At 38.2% G+C, this 12,911-nt stretch overlaps 1 protein-coding gene across 2 annotated transcripts; it reads right to left on the bottom strand.

The window, feature by feature from the left end:
- Window positions 1-2,057: 2,057 nt before the first annotated feature.
- LOC311290169 (arrestin domain-containing protein 4-like) lies at window positions 2,058-8,950 on the bottom strand. 2 transcript variants are annotated; one of them, XM_084408494.1, is made up of 9 exons: window positions 8,908-8,950; window positions 8,334-8,585; window positions 8,167-8,230; window positions 7,738-7,885; window positions 7,198-7,300; window positions 5,640-5,896; window positions 4,131-4,290; window positions 3,809-3,960; window positions 2,058-2,805 (listed from the first exon to the last, which is right to left on the bottom strand). In XM_084408494.1, exons 2-9 carry the CDS (start codon window positions 8,575-8,577, stop codon window positions 2,785-2,787), a joined length of 1,149 nt encoding a protein of 382 aa, XP_084264620.1. In that variant the 5' UTR covers window positions 8,578-8,585; window positions 8,908-8,950; the 3' UTR covers window positions 2,058-2,784. The 2 variants fall into 2 exon arrangements, with proteins under 2 accessions (XP_084264620.1, XP_084264621.1); XM_084408495.1 differs by having other exon boundaries at window positions 5,640-5,845.
- Between the last annotated feature and the right edge of the window lie 3,961 nt (window positions 8,951-12,911).

The following is a 12,911-nucleotide window of genomic DNA, read 5'->3' as shown; positions in this document are numbered from 1 at the left end:
GAATACATAGTGTTCGAAAAGTCCCCAGATGACCTTCTTCACTGAGATTCTGAAGTTCGCATTCAATGGACACTTTACTATCCCATGAGGATTTATGAATGAAAGTGAACTTTTTAAAGGATTAGTTCACTTTCAAAACAATTTTTGCTGATAATTTACTCACCCCGATGTCATCCAAGATATCCATGTCTTTCTTTCTTCAGTTGAAAAGAAATGAAGGTTTTTGAGGAAAACATTCCAGGATTTTTCTACACAGAATGGACTTCAATGGCAACCAACTATTCCAATATTCAAAGAAGGTTCAAATGTCCGTCGCAATGCAGATCCAAAGTCTTTACCCAGCTAAATTTGTTTTGAAAGTTAACTAATCCTTTAACCGCCGCTAAGTAAATTAAAATTAAAATGTAGAACCTACTCAGACAGCATGCAATTTTGGACACAGCAACATGTCATGAAGAGATGTCATTGCGAGGAGTAGGGAAGGTTAACGTTTTTGATTAAAGAATATGCTGTCACACGTCTTCACGTGATGCGAATTCATCGGGCAGTGTTTGATTAAAGTTAAAAATCAAAAGTTTTTCCTCACAAAAAGTGGCTTTGTTAGGTATCTTAATATTGAAACTATACTTCTGGTTTTAGCTGCTTGATGTAGAACTGTGGTATCTTATACGTATTTTCAGTGAAGAGCTCATTTGTGTTTGCTTGAATAAAAGGGAACATAGAAGTGTCAATGAACTGAATGAAAAGTGACTTTTGTTGACTGCACAGGATACTGGCGGAGAAGGATATGGAACAATGACCAAATAATGAGCAGCACATGGATGATACATTTACGTTATGTCTTGAACAAAGATTTTTGGAACCTGGTGTGACTCATCTCCGTGTAACCATGTGTCCTGTCTAAATATATGAGGTGATAGAAGATAAAACTGTGTAAGATCACATTAAATCCACATTCAACCAAACAAAAAGGCAGAGTTCATATTCTCAAAATCATAATGATTTGCAGACATGGTTTCAATGTAGAACATTGTTAATTTAGGGTGAGGAAGGTCTGAATGTTGCTGTAACACAGTTTACATTATATTAACATAGAGGTTAACATCTTTCATTTCAGCCTCCTCTTCATTTTTTTTTTTTTTTTTTTTAAATCAATGATGCATTTCAGAGGGTAAAAACTGGCTGTATGACGGCCAAATGCTAAATAATTCACACATCTTATAAATATTGCACATTCACACTTGGATAAAATCTCAACCGAGATATCTCTTAGGGTTCAGGGCACTCAGAGTTCAGGTGGATCCGCCGGTCCAATAATCCACTTTATGGGACTACTGAGACACAGCAAGATAAATAAACACATATTGTGAGGTAAGTCTTCATCCTATTTATGCTCATTTGGTTGCGGTATATGGGGGAAAAGTAAGTGTTTAATGGTTACGGAAAATGTATTTTTCAGTAATAGGTACATTTTATCCGATTTGTTAATGTTTTCTTTTGCTTCTGAGGGGACAGTTGCATTTTGTAAACTGATGTAAAGCAGATTGTTAGAAAAAAAATGGTTAGCTTTGCTGAGACTTAGTTTTGCAACATTTCTTTAGTAAACTAACTTTTTGTTGGTTAAACTGTTTGATATATGCAGTATAATAACATTGAAATTTTGTCTTTGAATGTCAAAATGGGCACTAAATGTGCCAGAAAACTGCATTTGTTGATAGAAATGTAATTTAATTGTAGCCATCCAAATATAATTGTGAAATTCAGTAAGTGCAAACTCAGTGTAACTATTATAACTTTGTGTACAGTAATTACATAATATTCAATAAAGCTATAGTTAATGTAACTCTGAAAAGTGATGCTGTGAATATTTCTTTACACTTGTGCACTTTTTCCTGAAACTTGGGTATTTTTTCAGATGTTAATTTTAACACCATCATCATATACAGCATGTGTACATCTGACAATGAATGTAGAATGAACACCTATTCATGCCATTCTAATCTTTCCCATTCAAAGGAAATGCCTCTGTGACAAATGAGGTGACAGGCGAGACTGAGGGGTTTTGATTCCCACAGCTGGGCATTTCAGTTTATTGCTTACATTATATACTCATACAAAAAGTAGTAAGATGTTTTCAGAAAAGCCAAAAGATATTCAGTCGTACAAAAATGGATGTGAAAAACATTACAAATCCAGATAACCCCATTCAGCTGGTTGTTTTCCAGGTAATTATCCATTTTTGTGATTTTTAGCTAAACATGTTATATATATTTATTTATTTATTTATATTACAAGTGCAACTATTCTGGTGATAACCTGGACCTAAAGCAGCACATCATAATCAGATTCAAATATTTACACATCACAATATTGTGACCATACATTATGATTACAAATTCTAATGAACATTTTCTTAACCAAAATCACCATATTTCCAGATTTTAGACTGATGGCATTGCAGTTAATTCTGGCCAATAGGACGGGAAGAGTCCGTGTGATTGATTTATAAAGAGAACATTTACAGTTTTTATGCATTTTATTTGCAGTTTATAGAACAGTTTATCTGAAATTGTAAATGTCACAACAACAAACAAAAGAGTCAAGAAAATAAACTCTTCAGAAAGTCAGAATAAGCTGTAAAGTGGACAAGCCTTGATCATGATGTGCTCTTCAGAACATTTCACCAATAAGAGCAGCAATATTCAATCCATAATCCAAAGAAAATGGGAAAAGGGACAAGGTCGTTCTTTGGTCTTCTCCACAAAAGAAACTTTTGTGCTCAGTTCAGTGTTCAGTTGGGTAAATCTGCAATGTGACAAAGGCTTGATAATATGAAATAGACCCAGGGGTGTCCAATCCTGCTGCTGGAAGGCCACTGTCCTGCAAAGTTTAGCTCCAACCCCAATTAAACACACCTGAAGCAGCTAATCAAGGTCTTCCTAGGCATACTAGAAACTTCCAGGCAGGTGTGTTGAGGCAAGGTGGAGCTAAACTCTGCAGGACAGTGGCCCTCTAGGACCGAATTTGGACAACCCTGACATAGGCTGCGTTTACACTTGGCATTAACATGCGATCACCATGATCCCATCAAGCAGATCGGATCATAAGCCAATCAGGACATGGAGCGTTTACACCTGTCCACATCAAGTGGCTTCTGTATCTGGATAACAGATCGGATCTTGCATTACCGCAAAAAAAAAAAGCCGGTGCAAAGTCGACCTGAACTGGTGGGTTTCCTTTTAAAAACAGTTTTCAGTCGGGGTACATTTTACAAATCTCGCAAAATGAGGTGGAAGAAGAGGCTGCAAATACTAATAATGTGGATAGATGCCGTAATGGAAACGGTATAGAGAAATGCATCCGAGAACGTTGCCAGCTGTGGTGGCAAAAATGGGCGTTCTTTAAAGAAAATTAATGGTTCTGCAACTTTAGGGTGCGAAAGCAAACATTTCAGTATATTTGTGATGTACTTTGCACTCGACTGTATCGCAAAACCACACAGCTACGTGCAGAAATTACCGGAGAGAGGAGGGGGAATAATGATAGTGGGCGGGGTTTTGTGTGACGTCCACCTGTGAATGCAGACACGATGGCTGGATTGCGTTTACATTACACTGAGATCCGATCACAATGCGTCCTCGACTACCTCCGAACCTGGACACGCTGATCAGAATCCGATCAGAAGCGCATTTACACTTGTATGTGGACAACATCCTGATACAGGTCGCATGTTAATGCCAAGAGTAAATGCAGCCATAGACACTATCAAAGGTATAACAAAGAATGGAACGATGAAGAAATGACTGACCTCTGAATAAGAGGGAGGAGGCTGGAGGCGGAACTGCTGAATGTAAGCGATTTCTGGGCCATCCAACAGCCAGTCCGGTTGTGGCTGGTAGGTTGGAGTTCTGTGCTCTTCAAACTGTTCCTCTGACACAACCTCTGCATAGCTGGGTGGGGCTGTCAAGCAAATGATCATAAAATATGTACATATTTTAACTAATATGAACAAATTATGCATATATGTTAAGTAATTTTCTGGAAATAAAAGCAGTTGAAAGTGAGAAGACGTGTCTTTTTTTGCAGCGTTTATAAGCTGCATTCACCGCATCAATAAATTCGCACCATACCTTCAGCTACATCTGGTAGGGTAAACCTGGGGTACAGCAAGCTCATGTCCATAATGGAGTCCCTGCTCGTGTAAAAACTGTGACTGCAATGACCATCGGTACTGATAACCAGTGGAAGCTGTACTTTTAGGTTTTTGGCACCTGGTATCTGAACAATAACCTTAAGAAGAGAAACAAACATATAGAATAAAGATTCATATAAATGGTGTTTATAAATACATAGCTATATTAGCTAGTAGAGGTTATAGAAATTATTAAAGGGGCATTCCACCCATTTGAACATTGTTTTTTATTTAAAGCGGGTCATATATGTAGTCGAAATGTAAAATAAATTTTGAATTTGGTGCCTTCGTGACCGAGGAAAGACAAAAAATAACTTCAGGACGCATTTGTATGAAAGACAACAACTCCCACAATGCACCACATTGCACAGCTCCGCAAGCCACTCCCACTAATCCAGAAAGCGCATATCTGCCTATAAGAGAAATCACTCTTCCGTCTACAAGGCTAGCTACCACCAGAGCTTGAAATTCATTTCACATTCACACAAAATGTCTAGTTAGTTGGCGAACTCATTAGTGCATTACTCCTCATTTGTATTTCTTTCGAAAAGGTGAATTATTGCACGGTACCTGGATGTTCAGTCAGAACATATGCGGTGCGAAACTAGGATAGTTCTCAACACAAACGTCCGTGTCCTCGTCTGATTCAGAGATTTCGTCCAGGAGAAATTGTCATCGTTGAAATTCTTTGCCGCAGACGGACTCTATCTCTGTGTTCGTAGTTGCATCTTACAGTCTATGAGTTGCATAGTGAGATCACCGGCGCCACCAGTCCGCCCTAACTCGAGCCAGTCCGGGCTCCTCGTCCGCGGCAGGCAGGTCTTCTGCCTCGGCTGCTCTTCGCTATAATGCGGCTTGTAAAGGTAGCCACAAACACCTGATTCAAGCATCAGACTTCCGAAATCCTCTTCTTCTATATCATATTGAGCACTCTCCTCCGCTATTGTCATTACTTTACATCTGTCTACACAGCGCCTGTTAGCTTAGCTTCAAACAAGATGGAGGATATTGCTTTCAGTTTCAGAGAGTAAAGTCCCACCCACTGATCTGTAATAGGTCTGTAGCGTGAGCGGGTCCCGCCCCCTGGGAAAGATGAGGAACTAGTGCTTGTAGTCTCAACAGAAATCCCGCCCTCTTACACTTCCTCCTACAATGACGCAAAATGACGATTTTTGCGTCATTGTAGGAGGAAGTGTAAAAGGTAAATAACGGATTTCTCCCGTCTCAGGGGAAAATGAGAGAGTGTTGCACGACCATTCAATAGTATGTCTGGGTTTCTAACAATGCAAAGCTTAATGCAAATGGGTGGAGTGTCCCTTTAAAATTATTAGTAAATCAACATTTATTTACATCTATACTATGCTTATCAGAATATTATTAAAACGACTGGTAACATTGAATAAGAAAAAAAGAAATCCTTCATAATCATCATAAAATTATTACTTACTGCAAGCAAGTATTCCACTTTCAGGATGTCTGAATTCAGAATGGATGGAGAAACTGGAGGAATCTTCAATGCGTTTCCATTCCACCTGCTGGAACAGTCGGACGGCACTACATTTCCACTAGCACTGGCAACCACCCGTTTGATGATTTTTTTTTTACCCTTTGCCATATAGGTCTGTATCTGGTATATCACTGCTTTTGGCACAACTAGACGAGAGGAGAGGTTCTCAATCAGAGCACAGATTGGGATTGATTCTCCTAGAGAAGACATAAAAAAAATGGTATCACACAAGATTAAAATATTTAAAATAACATTGCTATTGCAGCAGCATGGAAGAAAATTTCTAAGCAGTCATATATCCCTTGAAATAAACTCTGTGGAATCATAAGTTTACCTTGGATCTGATGATGATCCACCCAGACATATGTTTTTGGGCCAAGCCAAAAATATTTAGTGGTCTTTTAATGGCCTTAACCATTTTAAATCACAAATCTCTTGTCAGGAAATTAGCAAGAATTACAACAAATACTGCAACCTAGATAAAGTAATTAGCACGGAACAGACTTCCCCAACTTCCACTTAATGTTAATGGCTTCAAACGGTTCATGAGTATTTGAAAAAATGTCTCCCAGTTCGTTTGAGTTTCATATGAGACCAAATATTCTTGGTTCAAATCTGGCCAAAACATGAGCCTGATGGACTTGTTCTCAAGGCACTTCTTTGGTTGTCTTGGTTGCAATTTGGGCAGGAGCATTGTCTTGTTGAAAAATATCTTCTGATCATTCTTCTTTAGATAACAACTTTTCAAGCCATCCTGCAATATTCTCCTGTACCCCAAAGCATTAAATTACTTTCCACAGTGAAGTAGCTCACCAATACCAGCAGCTAAAAAGGCTCCCCACACAACAACACTTTCTCCACTCTTCACTGTGGTAGAGATGCATTTATGATTATATTTCTCAGCAGATTTTTGAAGACACCGCTCTGGAGCGTTACCATGCAACTTGGGTTTCATTATGATTCATCACTCCCATATTCAACCAAAAACTTAATTCGGTCTTTGATGTTTTTCTGAGACAGCAATGGCTTTTTAAGTAGTGCATTGGCTTAAATTGTGCGAATTTTCTGATCAATAATTTGTGGTCAAGACCTTTAAAAGCTTATTGTTTAGCCATATTGGACATGGCCCATTTTTTACAAAAAATGTTTTGCCTAGGGAGTGTATACATTTTATTCTTGTAATGACAAAGTAAATTATTTAGCAGCCATTACTCCAGCTTTCAATGTCACATGATCTTTCAGAAATAATTCTAATATACGGATTTGCTGCTCAAGAAACATGGAAACCATGATATATACTTTTTCAGGATTCTTTGATTAATAGGAAGTTCAAAAGAATTGCATTTTCTTTACTGACCCCAAATTGTTGGTTACGTTTGGTAACTTTGTTACCTTAGGCAAACTTTAGTTGAACAAAAACCTACAATATTCAAATACTGTCATCCTGTCACACCCAGAAAGCTTCAACGCTCATAAAAATATACTTATTTTATCTTACCATTGCAATAGCCCTGTCGGTCTATGCTGACAGACAGTGAGATGGGACCTGACGTAAAGATCCAGCAGCCGATCATCTTCTTACAGGTTTGTGACACTGGATACTGTAATGACAACTCTGAGTCAGAGGTCAGGAGGATGTTCTCTAATGCAGTACTTCTTTGCTTCAGATTTTACATCAATTCTACATTTAATTTTTAACTGATGCTAATGTGTCTTCTAGAGATTCCGATACCTTGATTAGCAGGTGTGTTTAATAAGGTTTGATACTAAACTCTTCAGGTGCATTAAAATCTCATACTGTCTGAGTAATGTACTACATTAGAAGAGGAACTAACTTTGCAGCCATTCACAAAAAAGTATGTTCTATATAGTATGAATGAAGTCAGAATGTACTACATCTGGCATCATGTGACCTACAGCATTGACTGCTATTCACAACTTCTCTCCCATGGCCTCATGGGATAGTACATTGTCCATTGGATGCACACCTCAAAATGGGTATGCGTAGGAAAACAGAAGGCATTTTTGACATACTCACTATTAACATTGGCATATTGACATCAATAGGATTGATGATGCAAAGTTCTCTGCAAACACGTTGATTCTCATGAAATGGTGTTTTTAAAACTCCCTGCACCACGTAGTAAACATGGCCATGTTTTCCAGAGAACGAGGAAACCAAGGGACTAGGAGACAATTAAAAATGTGCAGTGTCAGTGCTCTGAATAGGTGTAACAAGAGTTCATTTTGAACTGCAATTAATACAACAATATATAATATATACACACAATGTATACATGTTTGTTTGCAATAATCTTATAATCTTTGCTGCCTTTATGTTAGGCCTAAACAACTGAAACTGGTGTGTGCACCACTTTAGAAAGTGATTTGATCCAACGGTGCCCAAAAAACTTGCACTGGGCCCCGACCCATGCTTGGAATAGCCCTGCCAAACATTTTAACTTACCTCTGAGGTAGTTGTAGTTCAAAAGGTATCTCATACATGCCACTATGAAGGATGAGGTCTTGACCTAATCAAATATTAATAATTCAAACTGTACTATGAGTTCAAAGGCAATGCAACAGTTCACACTTCAATCATGACAAAAAAATCATGAGTAATTGCAGGCCTACCTGTTGATGCTAAAAGTGTCTTGGATAAGGAGAGATATTTCCTCTCTTCGGAACAGCGGGACCGTTTGTGCATCCAACTCACCTGAGCATATCCTTTCAGTAATACTTTTATGGCTTTGACTGAGGTGGCTTCAGAAATTTTGAGCGAAATATGTCCAGCCACTACTTCACCAGAGCAGTAACCATCTCTCTGGTCATTGTTGTCAAGAATCAAATCCAGTGATTTTCCTTCAGTATGTGTCATCTTGCTTTCTGGGGAGTGCATAAGAGTACATTTCAATAGGAAAAACACACATATTGTTTATCTAATTGCAATTGTGGATTATTGTATGTATCAGCATCGATATTTTGAAAATGCTACCACTACACACACACACACACACACACACACACACACACACACACACACACAATTTATCTAATCGCGTGTCCAACATGACATTAAGCTACTATAGCCAATATCAATATAACTTTATAAAGACGCATAAAGTGCCTTTTAAACACTTTCAGGCAATGTTTAAAAGGCACTACATAAATAAACATTCATTGTATATTCTTTCGAATAGTTTCTCACTATGCTCATGCTGCAGCAGCACACGCCCGACTCAGGTTGTTTGCAAGCCACGCCCAGTGTTTATTTATATGGGGCGATTTGCATGTCTTTCAGGCACTATCCCCTCCCATCTGGATGTTTCTGTCATTCGATTCGACAGACATTTACAACAAAACCGCAGCATCAGAAAAAGAAACTTTATATATAAAGAGGGTAAATGAAAATGAAATAAAAGGCGGAGTTAAATAAAAGTACCCCTCCCACAAAATGAAATATTTGATTACAATTATACAAATATTACATTTATTTATATTTTACACAATTGCATTTAGATACAAAATATTGAATATTTCTTGTGGACCCAAATTTATAAGTCGAGCTCACGCATATTAGCTGATATAAGCATAGGCCAGCGACATCACATATACATTTTTTGATTGGTCAGTTGCTGACTCACAGCCAATCAGCTTGCTTGCTTTGGTGTTGTGCAGCCAAACCCAGAGAGCCGTTAAATATGTCAGAGGCCTTTCTGACGACTAGAAAGAAACTTCCAAACAACTATCCACAGAGCTAATGAAAGGTTTGTTATTATCTTCCCAACACTAGACTATATTCATTTTACTGCACTGTTGTTTGTAATTGTTGCCTACTCATGTTCACCACTTTCTGGAAAGATATCCATCACTAATGAACAGAAATCTCTGACGTATGCACTTTTGGGCACTGGCCATGGGAGTGTACCACGGGACTACTACCATGTTTTATTTTACATTTTCCAAGGACGTAGTATGATTTTGAAATGCAATTATGTTACTGATAAACGTCCATTCAGACAAGTGTACAGTCATATTAAAGTGTTTAAGGGAACACGGGCTAATTTGTCAGGTTTAAATGGTTTACAAGGCTTTCCAGTTGAGATGCTAGTAACGTTAGCACATAACTCGAATTTTTCTATTGACAGGATAAGGTGTTTGCTTTTTTAATCTGTTAAGACCACCTCAATTTTCATACTTATCTTGGATCAGCAAACATCCAACCTTGAGGACATGTAGCTGATAGAAGATATCTCCTCTCCAGAAGTGTCTTCTCTTTATCACCACCCAATGGTCAGTATATAAACCTACACAACACTATGTCTACTGCATTATGTTCTCAGTACAATATTACTGGTAATATATGGGGTTAGAATTGTTGCATTATTCCAAATAAATAGATTGAGATTCACCAGCAAATGTAAAAAGATTCACAAAAATGTATCAAATTCGCAAATAAATAGATTAAGATCCACAAATAAATGTAAAGAGTTTCACAAAAATGTATAAAACTCACAAATAAATAAAATGAGATTTGTTAATAAAAAATAAAAAAATATTTACAAATGTGTTTTATGTCACAAACACAACTCTGCCTGGCATTTATTTGTGAATCGCTTCCTGTGCATTTGTATATCGCTGCACGCATTTGTGAATTGCTTCTTGTGCATTTGTAAATCCCCTCACGCATCTGTACCCTGGTAATCCAGAGTTCTCGCGAGAGCACAAGTTGAATTTGCTCAGCGAGTTACTCTGGGCTGCGTTCAGCCCCGACAAAACGTTGCACAACGTTTTTTAAACAGAAACGGTGATGCGTTGAACACACTGTTCTGATGACGCAAGAGTTGCAACTATGGCAGCTGAGAAGGCCATTCTTTGTGAAGAATTTTCGGAGCCTGATGAAGTCGGTATAAATATGTGTTTAATACTACAAAATATGCCCGATGTTACAGTTACTGCACTTGCCGCCCAGAACAAAACAGAACATCCTAATCGAGTGAAGGGATTGCTGAAACTGAAATGGAAGCACACATCTTACCTAATTCAGACTAAAACGCATCTATTTAGCCTCACATACTGACTTTATTTGTAGTTCATGCTGTTTTAATACCCTGTATTTTCTTTCTCATTTTTAGGAAAAGCACTTAATTACCATTGTTTATTTCTATACCAAATGTCATACACTTGCAATGAAGCTAAAAATATAAACAACTACATCATGTTGATATCCTATATTTTTTACAATAAAACTTACGACAAGCATGTCTTCTAATATCCTCAGTTGTTGCATATACCGAGCTGCATCGAACACATTTGTAAATTACTTTCCTCGAACCCATTGTGCGAGTTCACTTTAATACCGCGTGCTTTATATACATGTTGCTGCTGATTGGATTGCAGTTCTGACACACCCACCAAACAAGAGAAAACGTATCTCAAACCCCGTTGCACACCGTTGCACGCCGTTTCCAGGAAACATGACGTTCAACCCGGAAACCGTCGCGCACCGTTTTGAACTTGAACGTGCCCCTGCCCCTGGTGTCGAGAAATGATGCTCATTAAATATGCCCCTCGATCTGAGCTGCACCAATCACATCGGGTTGTCTGATACAGGCGGGCCAGAGGCGAGCTAAACAGATGACGACAGCGCTGTGATGTTTAAGTCATTAGTAAACATTGCAAGATGGCTATGGATGAATACCAGTTGTTTGAAAGGGCTTTGGCCGCTACAATGAATGAGTTAGATTTGGCTTTTTATCTAAAACAGGAACAGAAGACGCCGCTCGAATCGTTCCTTTGCAAGAAGGACGTTTTTGCTGTTTTGCTGACCGGATACGGTAAGAGTATAATCTACCAGTTAGCTCCGCTGGTAGCTAAGCGCATATGGGGTTTGTTGTGATTGGTCGTAGTATTATCCAGTTGCGTGCAGTGAGATTTTCAAATGCATGCTTGGTGCCGCCCCTCGAGCTGGCCGATTTTCATTAGTCGACGCCAGACCATTAATCTTTTAGATTTAGGTCTGGATTTCCAGGTGGATCTGTGGATTTTGAAACACTTCTAGCTTTGATGTGCAGACAAATCCACAAATAAGTGGACTCCACCCACCGTTTCCTCAAGCCAATCAGATAACGGCCACATTGAGCTGACCAATCGTAGCACGTTCTCGCTACAACCAATCACCTTAGACTTTACATTCGGGGCAGTAACTGAATCTGATTCATTTTAAAGATATTTGCACCCTTGAAATGGAGCTGTAATCTATGTGCGCGTCATTCAAATTGAACTGTTTGTGTGGTTAAAACAACGTTTCCAAAAGATTGTTGGAGTTTAAGGCTTCTTTATATTTCCATCAGGATAAACTCAGGATTACACACAAATTATGATCATCACAGATCCCGAGCATCATATAACACCCTCTCTACACTGGACTCACAGCGCACCAAAAGCAAATAGCCCATTATCTTCCCTGTAATGTAAACCTAACATGTTTGCAATGTTAACACATTTTGCCAATGACATCTGTTTTCTTACCTGCAGATATATGACGTGTCTATAATCTTCCTTATTGACTGGTGCTGGCTATATGAAAATTCATAATTCGTGATAGTGTCTACACTGGACGCGGCGCTGCGCGACATGATTCATTGATAGTAAACGGATGCCTGTTCTTCTTATGAAGTAGCGGATACTATACGGGGGTCACATAATTTGCACATTTGCTTTGTCCAGTGTAGACAGCCTCGCACGGGGTAGACACGATGTAAGAAATGGCAAAACGGATGATTTTGTCTTTTAAATCACAATCGTGGTGACAAATAGCTAGCTATAGGACATAAATATTATGTAGAATACCAAATGACCATCACTGAAGATGTATCAGTACGAACAATGCTGAAAAATACATCTTTGCATTTATTTTGGATGCTGTAACTTTTACCATAAAAAAAATTAAGTCTGATTCATATGAAATATTTTTTGTGTGATCAAGTGTTTTAACGGATAAATAAATACAAATCGCTTGTGCGCTTGGGCATTTCACTTTTAAATGCATGATATTGGAAGGCAACAACATATTTAACATATTTAAAAATAACCCACCTATATCTTCTCTACAAATAAAGGGAATCGTAGTACAGGTATTTAATATTGAAAATACTATTTAACATATTTAATGCTCTATAGATCATTAGATCCACGGAGCTTAGATTTAAA

This window comes from Rutilus rutilus (genome assembly GCF_951802725.1).
Source record: "Rutilus rutilus genome assembly, chromosome: 5".
Taxonomy (NCBI): Eukaryota; Metazoa; Chordata; class Actinopteri; order Cypriniformes; family Leuciscidae; genus Rutilus; species Rutilus rutilus.
The sequence above is the reverse complement of the archived record's forward strand: the minus strand, read 5'-3'. Positions and strand labels throughout refer to the sequence as shown.

Coding starts and splice junctions, on each gene's coding strand:
- LOC311290169 (XM_084408494.1), bottom strand. CDS start 8,577: ATGACACATACTGAAGGAAAATCACTGGATTTGATTCTTGACAACAAT. Junction 8,231..8,333: donor GACACTTTTAGCATCAACAG/GTAGGCCTGCAA, acceptor ATATTTGATTAG/GTCAAGACCTCATCCTTCAT. Junction 7,301..7,737: donor TCAATATGCCAATGTTAATA/GTGAGTATGTCA, acceptor TTGTCATTACAG/TATCCAGTGTCACAAACCTG.